The sequence below is a fragment of the Rhinoderma darwinii genome, chromosome 1, assembly GCF_050947455.1.
Source record: "Rhinoderma darwinii isolate aRhiDar2 chromosome 1, aRhiDar2.hap1, whole genome shotgun sequence".
Lineage (NCBI taxonomy): Eukaryota > Metazoa > Chordata > Amphibia > Anura > Rhinodermatidae > Rhinoderma > Rhinoderma darwinii.
In genome coordinates this window covers 448363952-448388562 of record NC_134687.1, presented here as the reverse complement: position 1 = coordinate 448388562, position 24611 = coordinate 448363952, and the positions used below count along the sequence as shown (strand labels likewise).

The window sequence follows — 24611 nt, the reverse complement described above, 5'->3', positions numbered from 1 at the left end:
GTTCGTTAACGATATCTTCCGAGATCTACTCTATGTCTGTGTTGTTGTTTATCTCGATGATATTTTGATTTTTTCCCCAGATCAGACGACTCATCGGAGGCATGTCAGTCAGGTTCTACTACGATTAAGGGAGAATCATTTATACACCAAGCTGGAGAAGTGCGTCTTTGAGAAGAGTTCTCTGCCCTTCCTGGGCTACATCATCTCGGATCAAGGCCTCAAGATGGATCCTGAGGAAGTGAAAGCTGTCCTGGAGTGGCCAAGTCCTCAAGGCTTAAGGGCCATACAGCGGTTCCTGGGATTCGCCAATTTCTACCGGCAGTTTATTCCTAACTTCTCTTCTCTGACGGCTCCCATCTCGTCCCTTACCAAGAAGGGTGTGAACGTCAAAGTGTGGACTCCAGAGGCAGAGTCCGTATTTATTAGCCTCAAGAAACCCTTCACTTCAGCCTCGATCCCCCATCATCCTGGCGTATCTCGGCAGTTCTCTCTGGAAGTGGACGCTTCCTCTGTTGGTGCAGGTGCACTTCTGTTCCAGAGGAGCTCCAAAGGAAAGGCAGTGGTATGTGGCTACTACTCTAGACTGTTTTCTTCTGCTGAGCGCAATTACTCCATTGGAGATCGGGAGCTACTGGCCATCAAATTGGCCCTAGAGGAGTGGAGACATCTTCTAGAGGGCGCTGCTCACCCCATCGTGATCTTCACCGACCACAAGAACTTCACCTACCTCCAGTCTGCACTCTCCTCCAAATGATTATCCTGAAGAAGAGCGATATATGTATGAAATTTTTTTTAAGTGACGGAGCACCATCATTCTCTTATTAGGGGAACAAAGCCCCTTTACATTCCAAGAGGTAAGCTGCATAAACTAAGTGTCACCAAAAGGCTCAATAATGACCGTTCATAAATATCTATTGCTAGGCAAGAATGCCCCACTAACTTGGTAGCCGCTCGGTGATATCTGCTCCAGTTTGCTCCCAACATTACAACAATAACATGTATAAACATCAAAAGAAAATTGACATAACCTCACTTTTTTCTGGACTGTGACCTGTCCCCCCCCCCCCTCCCCTCCCTGCCCCTGGCATGTTCTAAGTATAGACATCAGACTCCAGGACATGCTGGACAAACGAAAAAATTATCCCCCACTTCCAGGAGCCATTACAGCAGTGAAACATAACATTAGAAGAACAAATGCCTATGCCTAATAAAACTGGAACCTCTTCAATTAAAGTTCAACAAATCCAGTAACCACATTTATGTATTGCAAAATCAGAATGCGATCGCTTATCACTACAGGATATACTTATCAGTCCGGGATGGTTTTAATCAGCTTTTCCAAGCGTTATCGATGTGGAGTCTTGGACGTCTCTGCACGTTGCTTGGGTGAAGGTGCACGGGCTATCTCAGACCAGGTACAGTCCCGAGGAAGAGAAGCTGATAAAGGAGGACCAGCCCCTCCAGATCCATGACTCGTAGTCTCCGCTACCAGCGCTCTAGGACTCCTAGAACCAGGGATATTGTCCACAAAGATTGCCCCTTCCTCATGCATGTGGAATAACTTGATTGAGCCATGCATCTGCGTGAAACCCAAGGTGGCCGGATATTGGAGCTGGAATTTGAGTTTGCGCTTGTATAGGGAGGTGCAAATTCCCCCAAAGGATCTCCGACGACGTGTGACCTCCGCTGAATAGTCTGCAAACAGGATTATTTTTGCTCCCCGTATATGTAAAGGGGTATTTCGATTTCTGAAGGTGCGCAAAAGTTCCTCTTTATCATTGTAGTCCAAGTAGCGCATGATCACCTGCCGTGGTCTGGTTTGTGTCTCTCCTTTTGCGTTGGCTACTGGACCAGGAAGGCCAACGCGATGTGCCCTTTCCACTCTGCATGATCTGGTCAGACCCAACGCTTCCGGAAGCTCCGTCTCACAAATCTCCTGGAGAAGCTGTGGTCTAATATGCTCAGGTATTCCGACAAACCGTAGATTATTCCTCCTGGAACGGTTTTCAAAATCCTCCAAACGATCTCTGAGCTTGGTGTTATCTCGTATCAAACCTCTAATGCAGGTATGGGCCCCTGCAGATTCATCTTCCATGAGACCAACACGCTGTTCCAGCTCATCAAGTCGAGTACCATGTGATGTAACCTCATTTTGAAGTTTCTGGAGCGTCGTTGTTACTGTGACTATTAGAGAATCCCTAAAATCAGGGGCCAGGTGAGTAGCAACCTCGATCGACAACTTTCTGTAGTCTAGCGGTAAGTCAGTAACAGCTGATGGCAGTATCACCTCCCCAAGGTGTATTGGGCTTTGTGGCCGGCTCTGTGGGAGTAATGGCCGCAGCGGCGCCGCCATCTTGGATTGCGCTTTTCCTCGTTCATTTTGTTCAGCCGGGCGGGAGACCTCTCTGCTGCCGCTCCGAAGGAGATATCTCTCCATATACCCTCAGGTTCCTCTCACTGAGACCTCAGCTGAATGCCGAGGCAGTTAAATCATGCGGGTGTGTGACGACGGAGGGTCAGGGGATCAGGGCTTCAGGAGCTCACCTAACTCCGTCCTCACATCCCAGCACCGGAACCGGAAGTCCAATTTATTGCCAGGTTTAATTTTGTTGTTACCTAAAGGCCTGGTTCAAAGAATATTAAAGCGGATGCTCTGTCCCGTAGTTTTCTGGCCACCCCTCCGCTTGAGACCAAACCCAAAGGAGTATTGCTTCCTGGTGCGGTAGTGGCAACTGTAGACTCTGACCTGACCACAGAGGTCACCGGCCAGCCAGGACTCTGTCCCTGAAGCCCTTCCAGAGGGCAAACTGTTTGTACCCTTACACCTCCAGCTGAGGCTTCTCCAGGAGTGTCATGACTCAGTCCTGTCGGCTCACCCAGGTATCTCTGGTACGAGGGCCTTGTCACCCGTGGTTTCTGGTGGCCAGGGCTGCTACGGGATGTCCAAACCTACGTGCTCTCATGTGAGACCTGCGCCCGGTCTAGAACTCCCAGATCCCAACCTGCAGGCTTGCTGTGTCCTTTGCCGGTGCCCCAAGGACCCTGGACCCATCTAGCCATGGATTTTATCACCGATCTCCCTTCGTCCCAGGGCAAGTCGGTGATCTGGGTAGTGGTAGACCGGTTTAGTAAAATGGCCCACTTCATTCCCCTGAAGAAATTGCCCAATGCTAAAAAGCTAGTTAACCTCTTTATTAAACATATTTTACTTTTGCACAGGGTACCTGTTAACATTGTTTCTGACAGGGGGGTCCAATTGGTATCGTTGTTTTGGAGGGCGTTCTGCAAGCAGTCTGGACTAGACTTGTCCTTTTCATCGGCCTTCCATCCAGGAACTAATGGCCAGACTGAGAGGACCAATCAGTCTCTGGGACAGTATCTCAGATGCTTCGTGGCTGACGCTCAGGATAAATGGTTCAGGTTTTTGCCGCTTGCGGAATTTGCCCTCAATAATCACATCAGCACATCATCAGGAGTTTCTCCATTCTTTGCTAATTATGGTTTTAATCCCTGGTTTTCTTAATTTTCCCCATGTGTATCAGATAACCCTGAAGTGGAGCTTCTCACTGGGAACTTGAGGGTCATCTGGGACCAGGTCCAGAGTAATCTCAGGGCAGCCCTGGACCGTCAGCGGCTTCAAGCCAATAAAAGGCGTTCGGCCAATCACGATATCTTGGTGGGAGATCAGGTTTGGTTATCTTCCAAGAACCTCCGCCTAAGGGTACCCTCCAGAAGGTTCGTCCCCAGGTACACTACCGTTCAAAAGTTTAGGGTCACTTAGAAATTTCCTTATTTTTGCAAGAAAAGCACAGTTTTTTTCAATGAAGATAACATTAAATTAATCAGAAATACACTCTATACATTGTTCATGTGCTAAATGACTATTCTAGCTGCAAACGTCTGGTTTTTAATGCAATATCTACATAGGTGTATAGAGGCCCATTTCCAGCAACCATCACTCCAGTGTTCTAATGGTACATTGTGTTTGCTATCTGTGTTAGAAGGCTAATGGATGATTAGAAAACACTTGAAAACCCTTGTGCAATTATGTTAGCACCGCTGTAAACAGTTTTGCTGTTTAGAGGAGCTATAAAACTGACCTTCCTTTGAGCTAATTGAGAATCTGGAGCATTACATTTGTGGGTTCGATTAAACTCTCAAAATGGCTAGAAAAAGAGAGCTTTCATGTGAAACTCGACAATCTATTCTTGTTCTTAGAAATTAAGGCTATTCCATGCGAGAAATTGCCAAGAAACTGAAGATTTCCTACAACGGTGTGTACTACTCCCTTCAGAGGACAGCACAAACAGGCTCTAACCAGAGTAGAAAGAGGAGTGGGAGGCCCCGCTGCACAACTGAGCAACAAGACAAGTACATTAGAGTCTCTAGTTTGAGAAATAGACGCCTCACAGGTCCTCAACTGGCAGCTTCATTAAATAGTACCCGCAAAACGCCAGTGTCAACGTCTACAGTGAAGAGGCGACTCCGGGATGCTGGCCTTCAGGGCAGAGTGGCAAAGAAAAAGCCATATCTGAGACTGGCTAATAAAAGGAAAAGATTAATATGGGCAAAAGCACACAGACATTGGACAGAGGAAGTGTAACGGCAGGGGGTAGGGAGACGGACAAGTGAGCCCTAATCTACCCGCCACTCTGTCCCTGCCTACTTGCAACGACCCGCCCTAGCGACGGGGTACAACTGGGCGGCGGTCCCTGCGCTCAGTAAGTGCACGACAAACACGACAAACATACAAGGAACACAAGCAAGGAAAAGGGGCCGTTGCCCACGGCAACACCGTGAGCAACCAGAGTGGTGAACGAGCCGAGTCAAGCCAGGAGTGTGCGAGGTACAAAACGAAAAGCAGAAGAGTAGTCGGTAAGCCAGGGTCGGTATGGAGCAGGATCAAAAATAGCAGGAGCTGTAGCTGGGCCAGGAACCACAAGGAAAGAAACAAAAGCAATAACAAGCACCGAGGGACAGGAAGTGCAGGCTTAAATAGACCGAGGGCGGGAGCTAGCTGAGTCTGGCCAGGTTACGATAGGCTCTCCCACTCCTAAGCCTGCCAGCCTGAATGGTGGAAGCAGGAGTCAGTCTCAGGGATGTATTCTCAGGTGCTGACTGATTAGTTCTGGGAGTTAACCCCGCTGTGCCTGGCAGATCCTTTACAGTACCCCCCCCTTTTATGAGGGGCCACCGGACCCTTTCTAAGTGGACCTGGCTTACTGGGGAAACGCAGGTGGAACCTCCTGACCAATACCCCAGCGTGAACATCCCGGGCGGGTACCCAAGTCCTCTCCTCGGGCCCGTATCCTCTCCAATGGACCAGGTACTGGAGGGAGCCTTGGACCATCTTGCTGTCCACAATCCTGGCCACCTCGAATTCCACCCCCTCCGGGGTGAGGATGGGAACAGGAGGTCTCCTCAAGGGAGCCAAGGACGGGGAGCAGCGTTTGAGGAGGGAGGCATGAAACACGTCGTGTATCCGAAAAGACGGGGGTAACTCCAGCCGGAAGGAGACAGGATTGAGGACCTCAATGACCTTATACGGCCCAATAAACCGGGGAGCAAACTTCTTGGACGGAACCTTGAGACGCAAGTTCCTAGACGACAACCACACCAGATCCCCGACCATAAACAGGGGGTTAGCAGAACGTTTTTTATCAGCCTGAGTTTTTTGTACGCTCTGGGACACCTCTAGGTTTTTCTGAACCTGGGCCCAGACTGTGCACAGTTCCCGATGAACGACCTCTACCTCAGGATTGTTGGAACTACCAGGTGAAACGGAGGAGAACCGTGGATTAAACCCAAAATTACAAAAAAAAGGAGAGACCCCTGACGAGTTACTGACCCGGTTATTAAGGGAAAATTCGGCGAGGGGAATGAAAGAGACCCAATCAAATTGACAGTCAGAGACAAAACACCTTAAGTATTGTTCTAGAGACTGATTAGTCCTCTCCGTTTGGCCATTGGTTTCAGGATGGAAGGCAGAGGAGAAGGACAGATCAATCCCCAACTTCATACAGAAGGCTCTCCAAAACAATGAAACAAATTGTACCCCTCTGTCCGAAACAATATTGACAGGGACCCCATGGAGACGCAGGATGTGTTTGACAAACAAGGTAGCCAACGTTTTGGCGTTGTGTAGTTTCTTGAGGGGCACAAAGTGGCACATCTTACTGAAGCGGTCCACCACCACCCACACCACCGACTTGCCTTGGGATGGAGGCAAATCGGTGATAAAATCCATGGAGATATGTGTCCAAGGTCTCTGGGGAATGGGCAACGAACGCAGTAAGCCCGCTGGTCGGGACCTGGGAGTCTTGGACCTAGCACAAACCTCACAAGCGGCGACGTAGGCCTTAACGTCTTTAGGCAACCCAGGCCACCAATAATTTCTGGTAATGAGGTGTTTGGTACCCAGGATGCCTGGATGGCCAGATAGTGCGGAGTCATGATTTTCCCTAAGTACCCTTAGCCGGAATTGCAGGGGAACAAACAGCTTGTTCTCAGGAAGGTTCCCGGGAGCTGCACCTTGATCAGCAGCAATTTCAGAGACTAAATCAGAATCGATCGAGGAAATGATTATACCTGGAGGCAAAATACAAGCAGGATCTTCCTCCGAAGGAGGGCTGGCCATGAAGCTACGCGACAGTGCATCAGCCTTAATATTTTTAGACCCAGCCCTATAGGTAACCAAAAAATTGAATCTGGTAAAAAATAACGCCCATCGAGCTTGTCTCGGGTTTAGCCTCCGGGCAGATTCTAGGAACACCAGATTCTTGTGGTCGGTAAGGACCGTTACCTGGTGCCTAGCCCCCTCCAGGAAGTGGCGCCACTCTTCATATGCCCATTTAATGGCTAAGAGTTCGCGGTTGCCAATATCATAGTTACTTTCAGTTGGCGAAAACTTCCTGGAGAAGTAGGCACAGGGGCGGAGATGGGTGAGGGACCTGGTACCCTGGGACAAGACAGCCCCCACTCCCACCTCAGATGCGTCAACTTCCACGATAAATGGCTCCATTTGGTTGGGCTGAACCAGCACCGGGGCCGAGACAAAGCACTTCTTAAGGACCTCAAAAGCCTGGACAGCCTCAGGAGGCCAGTGGAGGAGATCAGCACCTTTGCGAGTGAGGTCCGTAAGGGGCTTAGCGATGACCGAGAAGTTAGCAATAAATCTCCTGTAATAATTAGCAAACCCCAAAAAACACTGTAACGCCTTCAGGGAGGCAGGTTGGACCCATTCCGCCACAGCCTGAACCTTGGCGGGGTCCATGCGGAATTCATGAGGAGTGAGGATTTGACCCAAAAATGGAATCTCCTGTACCCCAAACACACATTTTTCGGTTTTGGTAAACAGTTTATTTTCCCAAAGGACCTGGAGCACCTTCCTGACATGCTCCACGTGGGAGGACCAGTCCTTGGAAAACACCAGTATGTCATCAAGGTACACTACCAGAAAAATCCCCAGGTAATTTCTCAAAATCTCATTTATGAAATTCTGGAAGACCGCAGGGGCATTACACAACCCAAAGGGCATGACGAGGTATTCGAAATGGCCTTCGGGCGTGTTAAACGCAGTCTTCCACTCATCCCCCTCTTTGATGCGAATAAGGTTATACGCCCCCCGTAGATCCAATTTAGAAAACCATTGGGCCCCCTGAACCTGATTAAAGAGATCAGGAATCAAACGAAGGGGATACTGGTTCCTTACCGTGACCTTATTCAGGCTACGGTAGTCAATGCATGGCCTAAGACCACCATCCTTCTTCCCCACGAAGAAGAAGCCAGCACCTACAGGAGAAGAAGAGGGACGAATGTAACCCTTGGCCAGGGATTCCTGGATATACACTCTCATAGCTTCACGTTCGGGACAAGAAAAATTAAATATCCTACCCTTAGGAAGCTTAGCTCCTGGTACCAATTCGATAGCGCAATCGTATTCTCTATGAGGAGGTAACACTTCGGAGGCCTCCCTAGAGAAAACATCAGCGAAGTCCTGAACAAACTCGGGTAGCGTATTCGCCTCCTTAGGGGGAGAAATAGAATTAACAGAAAAACATGACGTACAACATTCATTACCCCATTTGGTTAGCTCCCCAGTATTCCAGTCAAACGTAGGATTATGCAACTGCAACCAGGGAAGACCTAGAACCAAATCGTACGATAATCCCTGCATCAACAGTACAGAGCATTGCTCCAAATGCATGGAGCCAATAAGGAGTTCAAAAACAGGGGTATGCTGTGTAAAATAACCATTAGCAAGAGGAGTGGCGTCGATACCCACTACCGGGACAGGTTTAGGTTGGGTCTGTCGAATGCCCTGAAAGACCTGCTAGTTAGCTATCCCTCTTCTGACTCCCTAGACCAGGTTATGGCTTTAGCGATACGACTTGACCGACGTCTCAGGGAACGACAACGTGAACGTTTATGTGTTTTCTCCTCCGACTCCCCCATGATGCCTCCCGAAGCTCCGTTGCTTCGTTCCTCCCCGAAAGATTCAGAGATACCTATGCAACTCGGGGCCTCCGTGTCCCCCCAACAACGTAGAGAATTCCGCAGGAAGAATGGTCTCTGCTTCTACTGTGGGGACGACAAGCATCAAGTGAACAACTGTCCTAAGCGTAAGGTTGCAGCCAGAGAACTTCCGCGTCTAAGTGATCATCGGGGAGGTCACTTGGGCGCACAGGTATTTCCCGTAAATATGAAACGTACTAAGATCTTGCTTCCCTTTCAGGTCTCTTTTGGTGGTAGGTCTGCTACCGGCAGTGCTTTCGTGGATTCAGGGTCCTCTACTAAATAGACCGAGGGCGGGAGCTAGCTGAGTCTGGCCAGATTACGATAGGCTCTCCCACTCCTAAGCCTGCCAGCCTGAATGGTGGAAGCAGGAGTCAGTCTCAGGGATGTATTCTCAGGTGCTGACTGATTAGTTCTGGGAGTTAACCCCGCTGTGCCTGGCAGATCCTTTATAGGAAGATTGGAAAAAAGTGTTATGGACAGACGAATCAAAGTTTGAGGTGTTTGGATCACACAGAAGAACATTTGTGAGACGCAGAACAACTGAAAAGATGCTGGAAGAGTGCCTGACGCCATCTGTCAAGCATGGTGGAGGTAATGTGATGGTCTGGGGTTGCTTTGGTGCTGGTAAAGTGGGAGATTTGTACAAGGTAAAAGGGATTTTGAATAAGGAAGGCTAGCACTCCATTTTGCAACGCCATGCCATACCCTGTGGACAGCGCTTGATTGGAGCCAATTTCATCCTACAACAGGACAATGACCCAAAGCACACCTCCAAATTATGCAAGAACTATTTAGGGAAGAAGCAGGCAGCTGGTATTCTATCTGTAATGGAGTGGCCAGTGCAGTCACCAGATCTCAACCCCATAGAGCTGTTGTGGGAGCAGCTTGACCGTATGGTACGCAAGAAGTGCACATCAAGCCAATCCAACTTGTGGGAGGGGCTTCTGAAAGCATGGGGTGAAATTTCTCCCGATTACCTCAGCAAATTAACAGCTAGAATACCAAAGGTCTGCAATGCTGTTATTGCTGCAAATGGAGCATTCTTTGATGAAAGCAAAGTTTGAAGGAGAAAATTATTATTTGAAATAAAAATCATTATTTCTAACCTTGTCAATGTCTTGACTATATTTTCTAGTCATTTTGCAACTCATTTGATAAATATAAGTGTGAATCCATGATGTGTTTCATTCCTCCCTTCTGAAGAGATCTGTTCCCCCCCATCCTTCCCATAGGGAAACCTCCCGTCCCAGTATTGACACCCGAGGGACAGGAGTTCGAGGTGGCCAGGTTGCTGGACAGTAGAAAGGTTCAGGGGTCTATCCAGTACCTGGTCCATTGGAAAGGACATGGTCCAGAAGAGAGGACTTGGGTCCCAGTCCGAGATATCCCCGCTCGGACCCTTATAAGAAACGTTCATAAAAAAATTCAGAATAAACCTGGTTTGGGGGTGGAGGGTCCGGTGGCCCCTCGTAAAAGGGGGGGGGATTGTCACATACTTTCTTCCTGCTGCTCCTTCGCTCCCCAGGACGTCGATAGTTACTCGCTCGGGCGTCGTTAAGCCTGGCAGACTGAGGCAGTATGCAGCCAGTAGGAGCTCAGGTGCGTCAGGCTAATCAAAGCCTGGGTGATGTTTCTGAGCTCCCACCCTCTCCTTATTTAGTTCAGCCTGGGGTAGTAGGCCTTTGCCTGTAATTAGTGTTACCTAGCCTGGTGCTTTCCCTTGTTTCAGACTCCCCTGAGTGACTTGCATTTTGACTCCTTTGTGACCTCTGACCCCGACTGGACTCCTGACTTTTCTTTGCCTTCTGATTTTATGTTTTTCCGCACTCTCCCGGTTTGACCCTGCCTGCCTGACTCCGCCTCTTTCGCCCGGACTTGTCCGTGGCACAATTGCCCTGCCTCTCCCTTCGTGTACTTCCCAGGTGACCCTTTGTTATTTCGTACTGTCTCTTTCTTATCTGTTTGTCAGTTTCACTTGTACTAGTATAGGGAACGCCGCCCAGTTGTGCGCCGTCGTTTAGATCGGGTCGTACAAGTAGGTAGGGACATAGGTTGTTAAGAACAGGGACCTCACTGTTTACCGTGTATTGTTCTATTACTTATAGTTAAGAATGTAGAGAAAGATATATATTTCTGTATGGAGTTCGGGAGGGCACAAGTGTGGTGTGGCATTCGTCTATGTCTCTTCCCCCTATTCATCCGAAGTTATTAATAATTTAATTTAATTTGTCGCAGGTAGCTGTTCAGTTATGATAGCAGGCGACTTTAACTGTATAATAGATTCTGAATTGGATAGATTATGAACTAAAGAGACAACTGTTGAACTCTCCGTTATTTAAATTATGTCTGGCGGGCGAAAAATACTCTTAACAAAACATGTTTTATATTCATGTTATAATAGCTTTCATCAAGCTCTATCAACGAAAGATTTAGTGTTATGTAACCCTTCTTTTTTTCCCATACAATAAGAAGGTGGTGTATGAATCAAGAGGCGTTTCTGACCTCACGCCGGTTTTAGTTATTATTTCTCAAAACTACAAAAAAATTTAGCTGAATAAACTTATACTCAATTTAACCCCTATTGGCTTACTATGCTGAGAAGCCTTGATAAAATTAAAGCTGAGCTCCTGGCTTTTTTGGATATCAATATTAATTTGACAGTTCTACAGGTGGTGTGGGACGCTTTAAAGAACTTTTTGAGGGGATTAATACTTAAGGAAATTTCTCTGATGCGTAAATCTTTCCATGTTAGAGAGTTGAAGTGTAAAAAGAAATAAAAAAATCAGGGAAGAGGAGTATGTGAATGAGCCCACTTCTGAGAGACAAAAGGCTTGGATTGTGGCACAAAATGCACAGCACTGAGGCAGGTAGACCAGGTAAATTCTTGGCAGATAATATACAGAACCAAAAAGGTAGTGGAATTATTGCAGTTTTTAGGACAGAGAAGGGTTTCTTTTCCGAAGATACTTCTATTAAAAAAAAAAGTTTGTGGCATACTACGTGTCATTATATAAATCTTGCTTACATTAAACTTGATGAATTTCTTAACTCTATTACATTTAGTAAGTTATCAGAGCACCAGAGGATATACTAAAACTCGCTAATCTGTCTCCCAGATTAAAACTTTTCTCTTGGCTCAATCAAGGGCAATTCAGCTGCCAGATTTGACGGGCTTCCTTTTGAAATATATAGGAGATACGAGGATATCCTGCTCCGAAACTTGTTAGATATTTTTCATGACTTATATATTACAAATCCTCTTCCAAAATCTATGCTGGAGCTATTATTTCCATTATTTTCAAAAAAGGTAAGGAGATATGGGATGAAGTGGGTTACTTCTCTTTAAATATGGATATTAAGATTCTCGCCAAAACATTGGCTAGAGTCATTACATCTATAGTCAATGCAAATCAAAATGGTTCTGTACCGGATAGATCTGCGATATATGATATCCGGAGACTTTATGCAAACATCCAGATAAGCCATAGGGGCAACCACTCTATCTTGTCATCGGACGCTACTGTCTCCGTTGCTATTTGCCATTTTTATCGAACCACTTGCAATAAAGATTAGAGATGATAAAATAACAGGTTTTGGTGTCTGGGTCATTGAGAGAAAATATCTTTGTAGGTGGATGTTTTGTTTTATTTTGACAACTCTAAAGAATTTGTCCCTTTAGTAATAAAGAGAATTAAAAAGTTTGGCTCTTTCTCCGGCCTCAGTATTAAAGGGGTTTTTCTGATATCCCCCTAAAACTCCCCAGAAAAAAACTAGTTCCCCTACTTTAGCCGACCTGATGACTATAATCCTACAAAACAAAATCGGTACTTACTGCTACTTGCGTTCCTGGCGTGCACCGTTTGTTGATATCACTTGCAGGGTGTGTTTGTTTACTCAGCTTCTTGCTGAGAAAGGGAGCACTTTTGAAAAAGTAAGTAAATTAGGCTTCATTCTAATCTTCGTTGGGGTTCCGTTCATGGCTTCTGTCAGACCTCACCGTCAGAGGAACCCATGAACGGAAACCATAGCTTTCCATTTGCATTACCATTGATTTCAATGGTAACGCTTCCAATGCTAATGGTTTCCGTTTGTCCCTTTAGTCAACTACGCTATTGATTTAGCCAAAATATTAAGAACGAATATTAAGATCGAATCATTATTAGTCAGAAATAGTTTTGAATATCTGGAAAGCACAAATATCTAAGGAAGTACTGGATTTTTCTACATTAAATCTTCTCCCCTTAATTCATAAAATTAGGCCAAAAATTTATATCTGGACCAAACTACCTCTTTCAAGGTCTGATAAGAGTCTCATTGATTAAAATACTTATCTTGCCGCAATTTCTTCACTTTTTGTCTGCTTGTCCAATTAGGATAGACTGGAAAACGTTCAATGTTATCGAGGTATTGCTAAATCAGAAGGAGAGTGCGAATAAAATTTTCTTCCCTGAAAAACGAGGGTTAGCCCTACGTTATATGAAATTGTATTATCTTTCTTCCCAAATTCCGTTTCTTGTGGGTTGCAGGAAATTTCGTTTTCTTAGACTCTTGGTACAGAAAAAGTGAACTAAGTGTGAAAACATATTTCAAGTTCTACAATCAGAGGCATTGAATTCTGTGGTTTTTAAGGGCTTTTTTGTGTAAGATGTTAAATAAATGCTGGAAAAATATGAAAAAATATTTATAAAATAAATGGGGCACTGTCACAATTTTTTTATTTATTTAAAAAAAAAACGAATTTGACTCATTAAACAAATGTTTGAGGAAATGGATGTTTAAAAATATAATATTGAATCTAGATTTTAATGTAGACATTATCTGGTATATCAGGCCTACACAAAAATGTCAAATAAGACTTAAAGTGGAGCGTTTGGACATTACAAATGATTTATTTAATGTCACGAAGAGGAAAAAAGTCTTGTCACAAATATATAGATTTGTACTTAAGTCTTCCATCGATAAGATTGAATTTGTTAGTAGACACATATGGAATAAGGATTTAAGGGGGATTAATGATTTTCAATGGTGTCTGATTCTAAACAACATCTGCTTGGTTTCACGCAGTGCTAATCATCCAATTCAATATAGTTCATAGATTATATTGCAATCTGATTTTCCTTTATAAAATTGGAAGTAGAACTGATTCAGTTTGTCCTCGATGTTCACAGTTAAATGCGTATTTTATTCATATTATATGGAGTTGTTCTGTAATACATGCATATTGGTTCTTAGTTGTTAAGGTGATAGAGGAGAAATATAGAATTACCATTCCATATCTGTCTACGGTTACTATTTTGGGAGATGTGTTACAAATTTCCGACCCTAGAGAAGCCCACACTTCACAATTCAAAAATATTTATTTTTGGCTCGGCTTATTATTGCTAGCATCTGGTTATCAGACTCTACCCTTCTATTGATAATTGGTTGAATCTAGTCAAAAGAACGGTTACATTTAAGGAAATAATTTCATTACTTAATAACCAGGAAAAAAAAGAAAATATCGAAATCTTGGATTTGACCTTTACTTTCCCTTTCTTTCTTTTTCACCTTGTCCAGACTGGGGGGTTGGAGGTTTTTGTTATCTTCGATCCTGTTCAATGCTTGACAAAATTTTTTAATAAAGACTTAATAAAAGGAAAAGAAAAAGCGATTGTCATTATTTTCCTCCTAAAATCAAGATGCATGTTTTAAAGGTACAGAAACTGTAATGACTGGGGGTAGGGAAACAGACAAGTGAGCCCTAATCTACCCGCCACTCAGTCCCTGCCTACTTGCAACGACCCGCCCTAGGCGACGGGGTACAACTGGGCGACGGTCCCTACGCTCAATAAGTGCACGACAGAAAAACAGACAAGGGTACAAAGAAGCTAAGGGAAATGGGGCAGTTGCCCACGGCAACACCGTGAGCAACAAGAGTGGTGAACGAGCCGAGTCAAACCAGGAGTGTACGAGGTACCAAACGCAGAGCAGGAGAGTAGTGAACAAGCCGAGTCAAACCAGGAGTGGTCACAGACATAGAAGCAGGTGCAGACTGATTACCTATGGGTGTTGACACAGAAGCTGTGCCTGGCAGATCCTTTACAGTACCCCCCCTTTTATGAGGGGCCACCGGACCCTTTCTAGGTGGACCTGGTTTATTGGGGAAACGAAGGTGGAACCTCCTGACCAATACCCCAGCGTGAACATCCCGGGCGGGTACCCAAGTCCTCTCCTCAGGCCCGTATCCTCTCCAATGGACCAGGTACTGGAGGGAGCCTTGGACCATCTTGCTGTCCACAATCTTGGCCACCTCGAATTCTACCCCCTCAGGGGTGAGAACGGGGACAGGAGGTTTCCTTGAGGGAGCCAAGGACGGGGAGCAGCGTTTAAGGAGGGAGGCATGAAACACGTCGTGTACTCGAAAAGATGGGGGCAACTCCAGTCGGAAGGAGACAGGATTGAGGACTTCAATGACCTTGTACGGCCCTATAAACCGGGGAGCAAACTTCTTGGACGGGACTTTAAGGCGCAAGTTCTTAGACGATAACCATACCAGATCCCCGACCATAAACAAGGGGTTAGCAGAACGTCTTCTATCTGCCTGAGTTTTTTGTCTGCTCTGGGACGCCTCTAGGTTCTTCTGAACCTGGGCCCAGACTGTGCACAGTTCTCGATGAACGACCTCTACCTCGGGATTGTTGGAACTACCAGGTGAAACGGAGGAGAACCGTGGATTAAACCCAAAATTACAGAAAAAGGGGGAGACCCCTGACGAGTTACTGACCTGGTTATTAAGGGAAAATTTGGAGAGGGGAATGAAGGAGACCCAATCATATTGACAGTCAGAGATAAAACACCTTAAATATTGTTCTAGAGACTGATTAGTCCTCTCAGTTTGGCCATTAGTTTCAGGATGGAAGGCAGAGAAGGACAGATCAATCTCCAACTTTTTACAGAAGGCTCTCCAAAACAATGAAACAAACTGTACCCCTCTGTCAGAAACAATATTGACAGGGACCCCATGGAGACGCAGGATGTGTTTGACAAACAAGGTAGCTAACGTCTTAGCATTGGGTAGTTTCTTGAGGGGCATTAAGCGAAAATAGAGCCTACAACTCTCCCGAAAGGAGAGAAAAGTCTTCCGGTCCCCTGAGAACCGGTCAGGCAACTTGAGGTGGGGTTCAAGAGGTGAGGTGAGGGGCACTACCATGGTAGCATCAGGCTGGTTGACCCTCTGAGCCAGGGCCTGGACCTGTAGGGAGAGACCCTGCATTTGCTGAGCCAGGGTCTCAAGGGGGTCCATAGTAGTGTCAGGGACCAGGGTAGACAAGGTATATGGGCTTGTGATTATGTAACTGGGGGTAGGGAATCAGACAAGTGAGCCCTAATCTACCCGCCACTCAGTCCCTGCCTACTTGCAACGACCCGCCCTAGGCGACGGGGTACAACTGGGCGACGGTCCCTACGCTCAATAAGTGCACTACAGAAAAACAAACAAGGGTACAAAGAAGCTAAGGGAAATGGGGCAGTTGCCCACGGCAACACCGTGAGCAACAAGAGTGGTGAACGAGCCGAGTCAAACCAGGAGTGTACGAGGTACCAAACGCAGAGCAGGAGAGTAGTGAACAAGCCGAGTCAAACCAGGAGTGTAGGAGGTACCAAACGCAGAGCAGGAGAGTAGTCAGTAAGCCAGGGTCAGTATGAAGCAGGGACAAATAGTTCAAGAAGCTGCAGCAGGGCCAGGAAACCAAACGAGAAGAATCACAAGCAAGGAGGAACAGGAAATGCAGGTATAAATAGACAGAGGGCGGGAGCTAGCTCCGTCTGGCCAGGCTGTGATAGGCTCTCCCACTCCTAAGCCTGCCACCCTGAGTGGTGGAAGATGGAGTCAGTCTCACAGACATAGAAGCAGGTGCAGACTGATTACCTATGGGCGTTGACACAGAAGCTGTGCCTGGCAGATCCTTTAGGGTATGTTCACACGAGGGCGTCCGTTACGGCTGAAATTACGGGGATGTTTCAGCCTGAAAACATCCCCGTAATATCAGCCGTAACGGCATGTTCAGGCGCTTGAACGCCGCGTCAATTACGGGCGTAATTGGCGCTGCTATTCATTGGAGTCAATGAATAACGGCTCCAATTACGGCCAAAGAAGTGACAGGTCAGCGCTATTGAGGCGCTATTTTCGGACGTAATTTGGGGAAAAAACGCCCGAATTACGTCCGTAAATAGGCCGTGTGAACATACCCTTACAGAAACTTTTTAAAACAGTGGGACAATTTAAAGACTATATTGCCCTATGTATGAGGGTGGCCTATAGTATGAGGACAGGCCACCCTCCTATTATATAGTAGCGTTCAAAGAATACATTGGTCTTATAGTTATGAATGCTGTATTCAGGATGGGAGCACTCCCTCCACCCTTCTCAGCTGTGATTGACACTGAAAAAAGCGGGAAAGGCCGCCAATCACGGCTGAGGGGGCGCTCCCCTCATGACTACACCACACATAACTATGAGTCCAGTGTATTCTTTAAATGCTACTATTAGTCAAACGGCACACATTTGTTTATGCCATTTTGGCTAATAGGATATCAGACTTGTCCCCATACCATGCTGCCCTTATATATTGCAACATCGTTGTCACGGTGCGGGCTGTGGACCCACTGGGCCGTACCACGTAGCGGGATAGCAGCTGGCCAACTAGGTACAATACAATGTCTATAGTCCAGAAAGGGTACCTGAGGCAATGTAGACAGTAGGGGAGGCACAACTTGACTTTCACTGAAGATGGCTAGTAGATGCAGCGGAAGACACGACTTGACTTTCACTGTAGATGGCACAGAGGCACAGTAGCACGGGATACAGGGTACAGGCAGCAGGAACGGGTAACACTGGGAACTGGAAAACACTAGGAGACCATTTGCAAGACAAAGTTTAGGTCTACAACAACGCTCAGACAAAGATCAAGTGGGTAGATCCCTTATTATAGTCCAGCAGCATTCTGGGCTAATTACTGATTTTTAACAACTGAACACCCTGCGGGAAACCGTCTCAGAACCCGGAAGTGAGTGCCAGCGTCTCCCTGGAGGGAGATGCCGCCGAGAACACAGACGTGCATGGCCGCGGCCGTCAGAGGGTAAGTCTGAACGACGGTCCGCGGCCATAGACGTTACAATCGTCTGATGACTGATCCGCTTTAGAAAAAAATCTTACATCCTTCTCACATCTGAGCTCAATAAATTTTGATGTGATGTGAATAAATATGCGGACTGATACTGAACACTTTGGGACATTTTTTAACTTGATCTGAATGGACTCCGATAACTATTTCTCACAGCAGCAAATCAGAGTTCAATTGTCATTTTTCCAGAAAGGTTTTCGTAGGGGGAAAAAAAGCTGCATTTTCCATATGGCTGTCATCGCATACATTTGGGGCGGATCACATAGGGCATTGTTTTGTACCTGTCACCTAAATGGGTGTGATTCAATGCAATGACTGAGCAATGCATCAAGCTGCCCTTCCTGGCAAGGGAGGGTGGAAAATCTGCAGGGACACTACAGTTGGGACTACCAGCCATGAATGAAACATAAGGGTATGTTCACACGGCCAAATTTCAGACGTATACGAGGCGTATTTTGCCTCGTTTTACGTCTGAAAATAGGGCTACAATACGTCGGCAAACATCTGCCCATTCATTTGAATGGGTTTGCCGACGTACTGTGCAGACGACCTGTTATTTACGCGTCGTCGTTTGACAGCTGTCAAACGACGACGCGTAAAAATACAGCCTCGTCAAAAGAAGTGCAGGACACTTCTTTGGACGTTTTTGGAGCTGTTTTCTCATAGACTCCAATGAAAACATCTCCAAAAACGGACGTAAAAAAACGCCGTGAAAACGCCGCGAAAAATGCGAGTTGGGAAAAAAACGTCTGAAAAGCAGGGTCTGTTTTCCCTTGAAAACAGCTCTGGATTTTCAGACGTTTTTGTTGACTACGTGTGAACATACCCTTAGTATTGTTAAAAGGGAAAATTACGTTTTTAGGTTCAAATCCAGAACGATATATTGTTGGCAAGAAAAAAAGAACCATTCTAAAATGATATTGTTCTGATGGTATTAGTTGGCCTTTGACAGAGGTTTTAAAAAATGTGCCTGTGTCTAGTAAAGCAGCTCGACTCCATTGAACAGGGTTGAGTTGCAATAACAGACACAATCCCTGGAAAATGGTAGTGCTTTTTCTTGAAGAAAGCAGCCATGCTTTCCTAATCTCATATAATCCCTTTGAAGTGAATGGGGCAATACCACAGAATCCATGCTTTTCTAATCCTGGACAACCCCTTTAAGGAATCAGAATAGCTGGAATGTCAGCTTTATAGGGATTATGTGGGGAACGAAAAGTATTAGCAGTTTACTCACTGCGGTATGTGAGTACACTCGCTAATATACATTCCGGTCCCCCGTCGCGCTGATTTTGATATTTTAATAGATTTTAACAGCGCTGCCGGGGGACTAAAAGTCTAATTGCACAGTCTTCTTTCATGACGACACGACTCTTCATCATGTGACCGGCCCGCTGTACTCTATGTACAAGCAGTAGCAGTAGTTTCTGCTTGTACATAGAGTACAGCGGGTTTGGTCACATGATGAAGAGTTGTATCGTCATAGAAGGCAGCTGGACTAGACTTCCAGTCCGCCGCCAGCACTATAAAAATCTATTAAAATCTCATGAGTGCGACGGGGGCCCGTAATGTATATCAGCGCGTGTACTCACATACTGCAGTGAGGACACTGTACTAGGTTATACATGTACGATGAACACAATAGATATTACCCTTTAAATTGGCAAACCCTGGCATATTTGACCATACTCTTTGTATTTCTTAGATGGCCATTTGAGACCGATGTTATCAGTTTATGCAACAATTTATTCGTTGTGGTCAGTGGATAAGCCACATCGATTTCTTCTATGTACAATCAACACAAGGATCGATCACTAGAAAGAAAGACAAGTCGCTGCAAGATATTGTATAATTGCCAATGCCATCATGACACTGCTTGCAATAATTTCACTGCAAAATATAGGGCTAAACCTTAGCGTGACTTTCATTGAGATATGCAGGATAACATGCAAAATAATGATATAATAATAGTTGCTCCTCAGCGTTTACGCTACTTCCCTGCATGCTGAGGAGTAACTATCAGAATTTTAAATGAAATGAGCCAAATTTCAACAAAAATGTAAAGTCACATGTCTGACAGCAGAGTGATGCTAAACTGCTGTCTGTTTCCAAGGACAACCAAATAAATGTCTGGTACCGAACTCAGTGGATATCTGACACTAAACTAACTAGGTTCTATGGTGGGCAAAATAAGTTATTTTTACCATTTCCATTTAAACCCTTTCATAAATCTTTCATTTATATATTTTTTTTAGAGATGGCATCTTGAGAAGTGATGTTATTATTGCCATGTCTCACCTCCTTGATGACCCTGTGGATATCTGTCGTAGGAATATGCATCAGACATATGAAATGCTATCTGAGCTTCCAGCTGGTGAGTGCATACAGTATATTTTGTCAATTGGAGCGGTTTATGAAAATTGATACAAAAGAAGTCATGCAAGCTATTCGATTATAAAGTGTGATTTTGTTTTTCTACTGTACATTGCAATCTTAAAATTTGTCAAGTTGTTATAAGAGGCACCAGCTTATTATTCCTTTTGTATCAATTTGTATTAATGGCCTTTAAATAATTTAGCATTATTACTTTTTTATATAAGACTGGGTTCTCTTGTTGCAGACGCACCTGCGATATGGTCGAAACCACACCGACATGTGGATCGGCCCAGTTTGCAAATTGACTGCAGGTAACAGCACTTTCATTGTTAAAGGGGTTTTCTCATCTTGGACATTTATGGCATATCCACAGGATATGCCATAAAAGCCTGATAGATGGGAGTCCCACCTCTGGGACCCGCACCTATCTCCAGAACGGGGCCCACTAAACCCCGTTCTAGCTTACTCAGCTCCTCTGCCTACCGGCCACATGTTGGTTAGGTGGTCGGGAATTACGGAAAAAGCCGAGCTCACTGAGCTACGCTGTTTCCGTAACTCCCAAGGAAGTAAATGGGAGTTACTAAAACAGCATAGCACGGCGAGCTATGCTGTTTCTGGAACTCTATAGCTACGGAAACAGGGTTGCATATTCTGCGGCATCACAATGAAAACGGCTGTGTTGTATAAAAAGATCCTATTGTTACATGACCCCATTAAGTGAAATTTAGTTTTCATACAAACATGACTGATGGCAGTAGTAGCACAACATTGCCTCTAGGTGGCATGATTGCTTAACATCTGTTTGCCTATGTTTCTGGGTCTTTGGAGACTTGGCTATTCAGTAGCTCATGACTTATCAGTAATAATATTCCATCTGTTTGCCAGACTTTAGAGTATTCTGTGCATGTGTGTGTCCTAAGAGACCTTAAAACCAGATACTACAACTATTTGCTTTGTTTTGTACCATTCTTAGAATTAAAACTTACTATCAGTCTCATAGCAGTGGCTGTGGCAGTGTGTTCATCCCATGTACAGAGATTTGCTTCAGCGCTTCAATCACAATTATATAATAGCAGAGAGTTAGTCACAACAGCACCATCATTTTAGATCGGAGACTTCTATGACATAAGTGAAATGAATGCCTTGCTTGTTGTTTAGAGAGAGACCTGCTGTAATGCACTTAGGCTAGATTAGGACAAGCCAGAAACAATAGCTATGTAGGTCTAGCCTTATTGTTATTTTTAGGAATTAAACTCCTCTCACTACACTAAATGTCTCCTACCAAGCACCACAACCCATTTGTTCTGCCGATCCTGGATCGGACCCCCACCAATCACACACCGATAGGCCATCAATGTTAAATCCTGGAAACCCCTTTAAGGCACTTCTGCGTTGACAGCTGCTTTCTGCTTTGTCTGTTGTTAGGCAACAACCCAAGAATAATTGGGCACTGCCTTGCCAAAAGAATTAAAAAAAATGTTTTCATTAGAGAGACTGAAGGACTGATAAGTAAAAAGCTATAGTAATAAACTCAAGTTTGCCTTTAACATAGCTTAAAAAAACCAAAACGAAATTAAAGTAAATGAACAGTAACACTCACCTTTACGTAAAGCCCATGCTGGTGTCAATGTCATACACATTCTGTAGCACTGATCAATGGACATCGAGGTAGGTACAATAATAAAGAGTAGGAAAGCGCACACAGCCATATACCTGAGTTTCATTTAGTTGCATTATTCAATTTAGTGCCGTTTTATTCAGTTAGGACCATATGTGACTTTACAGAGGACCTGCCAGTTCTCCTGACATGACTATTTTCTCATAACAACTCAGAAAATCTTTTCTTAGAACTCTCTACTGTGCCATTCCTCCGTTATTCTTCCTGGAAGTGTATAAATAATAAATTGATAATTGAGCATTACCATTCCCCTTGTCAATAGGGTGTGTCCCTAAACAGTATGACACTATCAGAACTAATTGGACAGTGTCGTGTGTAGGGCCCTCCCTATTTGACAAGGGGAATGGTAACACCCTATTGCCAATTTATTCATATATTTCCAAGAGAAATAACAGTGGAATGGTACAAGGTAGAGTTCTGAGAAAAGATGCCTGAATTGTTATTTTATGAGGATTACAAGAATCAGCTACAACTGACAGGTCAGGAGAGCTGACAGGTCCTCTTTAAGGCTCTGTCTACACTGGCGCCATGTTTACAGGATCCTGACGGCTCTCTTTGACTTATAATGGGTCTGTCGGGTTTCCATTTTTTTTTCAGTAAAGAATAGTACAGCAGACTATGCTATTCTATATGTCAGAGAGCACTGGAAAGCTGATGGAATGGTCCCTAACGCCACTGTGAACCTACTCTTGCAAGTGTTTGAGGTGGTGTGATCACTGTGGTGCTTTAAAACAATGGGGCAGGTTTTACTATACATAGTGCGCCAAAATTCTGGCTCAAGTTCAGCCAAACAACTGGCACACATGCCATGCGCCACATTTATGAAGTGTTTGAGACACTTTTTGCGCCTCACTAGATAAGTGAGAGTGACTTAATGGAATTTAAGAAAGTAATAATGAATCTGCCGCAACGCCTATAAATAAAAGTTTACGCATGCATACTCAGATCAGAAAGAGCCTAAATCCAGCATTCTTACCATGTCTCTGATTGATAGCACTCTCGGATATATTCACACCAAACAGATTTGCTGCAGAAATTTCTGCGACTGAAAATCTGATCCATACATCTGAATGAGATTGTTTCTGCAGAAAGTCCTGTAAACCCTATTGAGATGAATGGGACAGTCGTAGAAATGGCTGCAATAAATGGTCTGCTAGTGAATATACCCTTAAAGGGGTTGTCCCAAGATTAAATGTTATCCCCTAACCAGAGGATAGGAGATAACATGCTGATCGGTGTGGGTCCAACCACTGGGACTCCCACCAATCACTAGAATGGGGGTTCCGTTCCTCCGAATGAAGCCACGCATGCGCACTGATGCTTCTTTCACTGTCTATGGGACTGCTGGAGATAGCCAAGTACAGCGCTCAGCTATCTCCGCCAGAGCCATAGAGAAATGAATGGAGCATAAGGGAACATGCCCGACCTGCCCATTCATTCGGAGGAACGGGTCCCCCGTTCTCGTGATCAATGGAGGTCCCAACGGTCGGACCCCCACTGATCATGTTATCACCTATCCTGTGGTAAGGGAATAACATTTCATCTTGGGACAACCCCTTTAAGGTGATTTACAAACATGAAGTGATTATTTCTCACAACTGATTGATAATAAGCACATGTAACAATATTTGTCATGTGTAATTGAACAAATTATCAGAGTTGATGAAATGTATAATTTATACATAAAGAATTTGAGCAATCCGGTGTGTGGAACATTATCGTTCTGCTAATAAGGTGATCATTGTTTGCTTACTGGTGAACGATTTGTGTAAATAAAAATATAAATGATATCTTATTTTCCCTTTTATTTTGTCTGTGTCAACATGTTTGCCATCATTCTTGGCACACACTACGAAACATCCCATTATCCAGCAATGATAGATAGATAAGGTAGATAGACTATATGACGAAAAGTATGTGGACATCCCTCCTAATTAGCCACACCCACTGCAAACAGGTGCATAAAATCAAGCATACAGTCATGCAATCTACATAGACAAACACTGGTAGTGGTATGGGTCGTACTGAAGAGCCACTGTCATAGAATACAATCTTTGCCTTGTCAGTTCATAAAGTCTGATCTGCTAGTTCTGCCCCAGTCAACTTTAAGTGCTATTAGGCTGGGTTCACACGAACTATTTTCAGACGCATTGGAGGCGTTTTACGCCTCGAATTACGTCTGAAAAAACGGCTCCAATGCGTCGGCAAACATCTGCCCATTACTTTCAATGGGCTTTACGATGTACTGTGCCGACGACCTGTAATTTTACGCGTCGCTGTCAAAAGACGGCTCGTAAAATTACAGCCTCGTCAAAAGAAGTGCAGGACACTTCTTGGGACGTAATTGGAACCGTTTTTCATTGAATCCAATGAAGAACAGCTCCAATATACGTCCGTAATGGACGCCCGGCAAAACGCGAGTACGAGCAATTACGTCTGAAATTCAGGAGCTGTTTTCTCCTGAAAACAGCTCCGTAATTTCAGACGTAAATGCAGTTATCGTGTGCACATACCCTTATTGTGAAATGGAAGCATCTAGGAGTAACAAACACAAATCATGCAAACTTGCAGAGTGGGGCCACCGAGTGCTGTAGCACGCGGTACGTAAAAATATGCCTGCTGCATCACTCACCATAGAGTTCCAAACTGCCTCTGGATGTGAAATCAGCACAATAACTGTGAGCTTCACGAAATGAGTTTCCATGGCCAAGCAGCAGCACAGAAGCCTGAGACCACCATGCACAATGCCAAGCATCTGCTGGAGTGGTGTAAAGCATGCCGTCCTTGGACCCTGGAGTGGATATAGAAATCACGTTTCACTATCTGGCAGTCTGATGGATGAATATGGTTTTAGCGGATGCGTAGAAAATTCTACCTACCTG

The 24611-nt window shown here is 45.0% G+C and overlaps 1 protein-coding gene across 2 annotated transcripts in view; it reads left to right on the top strand.

Moving 5' to 3' along the window:
- RSPH14 (radial spoke head 14 homolog) overlaps positions 1-24611 on the top strand; it is a 241319-nt gene that overhangs the window by 45859 nt on the left and 170849 nt on the right. For both annotated transcript variants that reach the window (XM_075831748.1, XM_075831740.1), the window contains exon 4: positions 19931-20049. In XM_075831748.1, coding sequence (XP_075687863.1) covers positions 19931-20049 — 119 coding nt within the window. The remainder of the gene's footprint in view (positions 1-19930; positions 20050-24611) is intronic.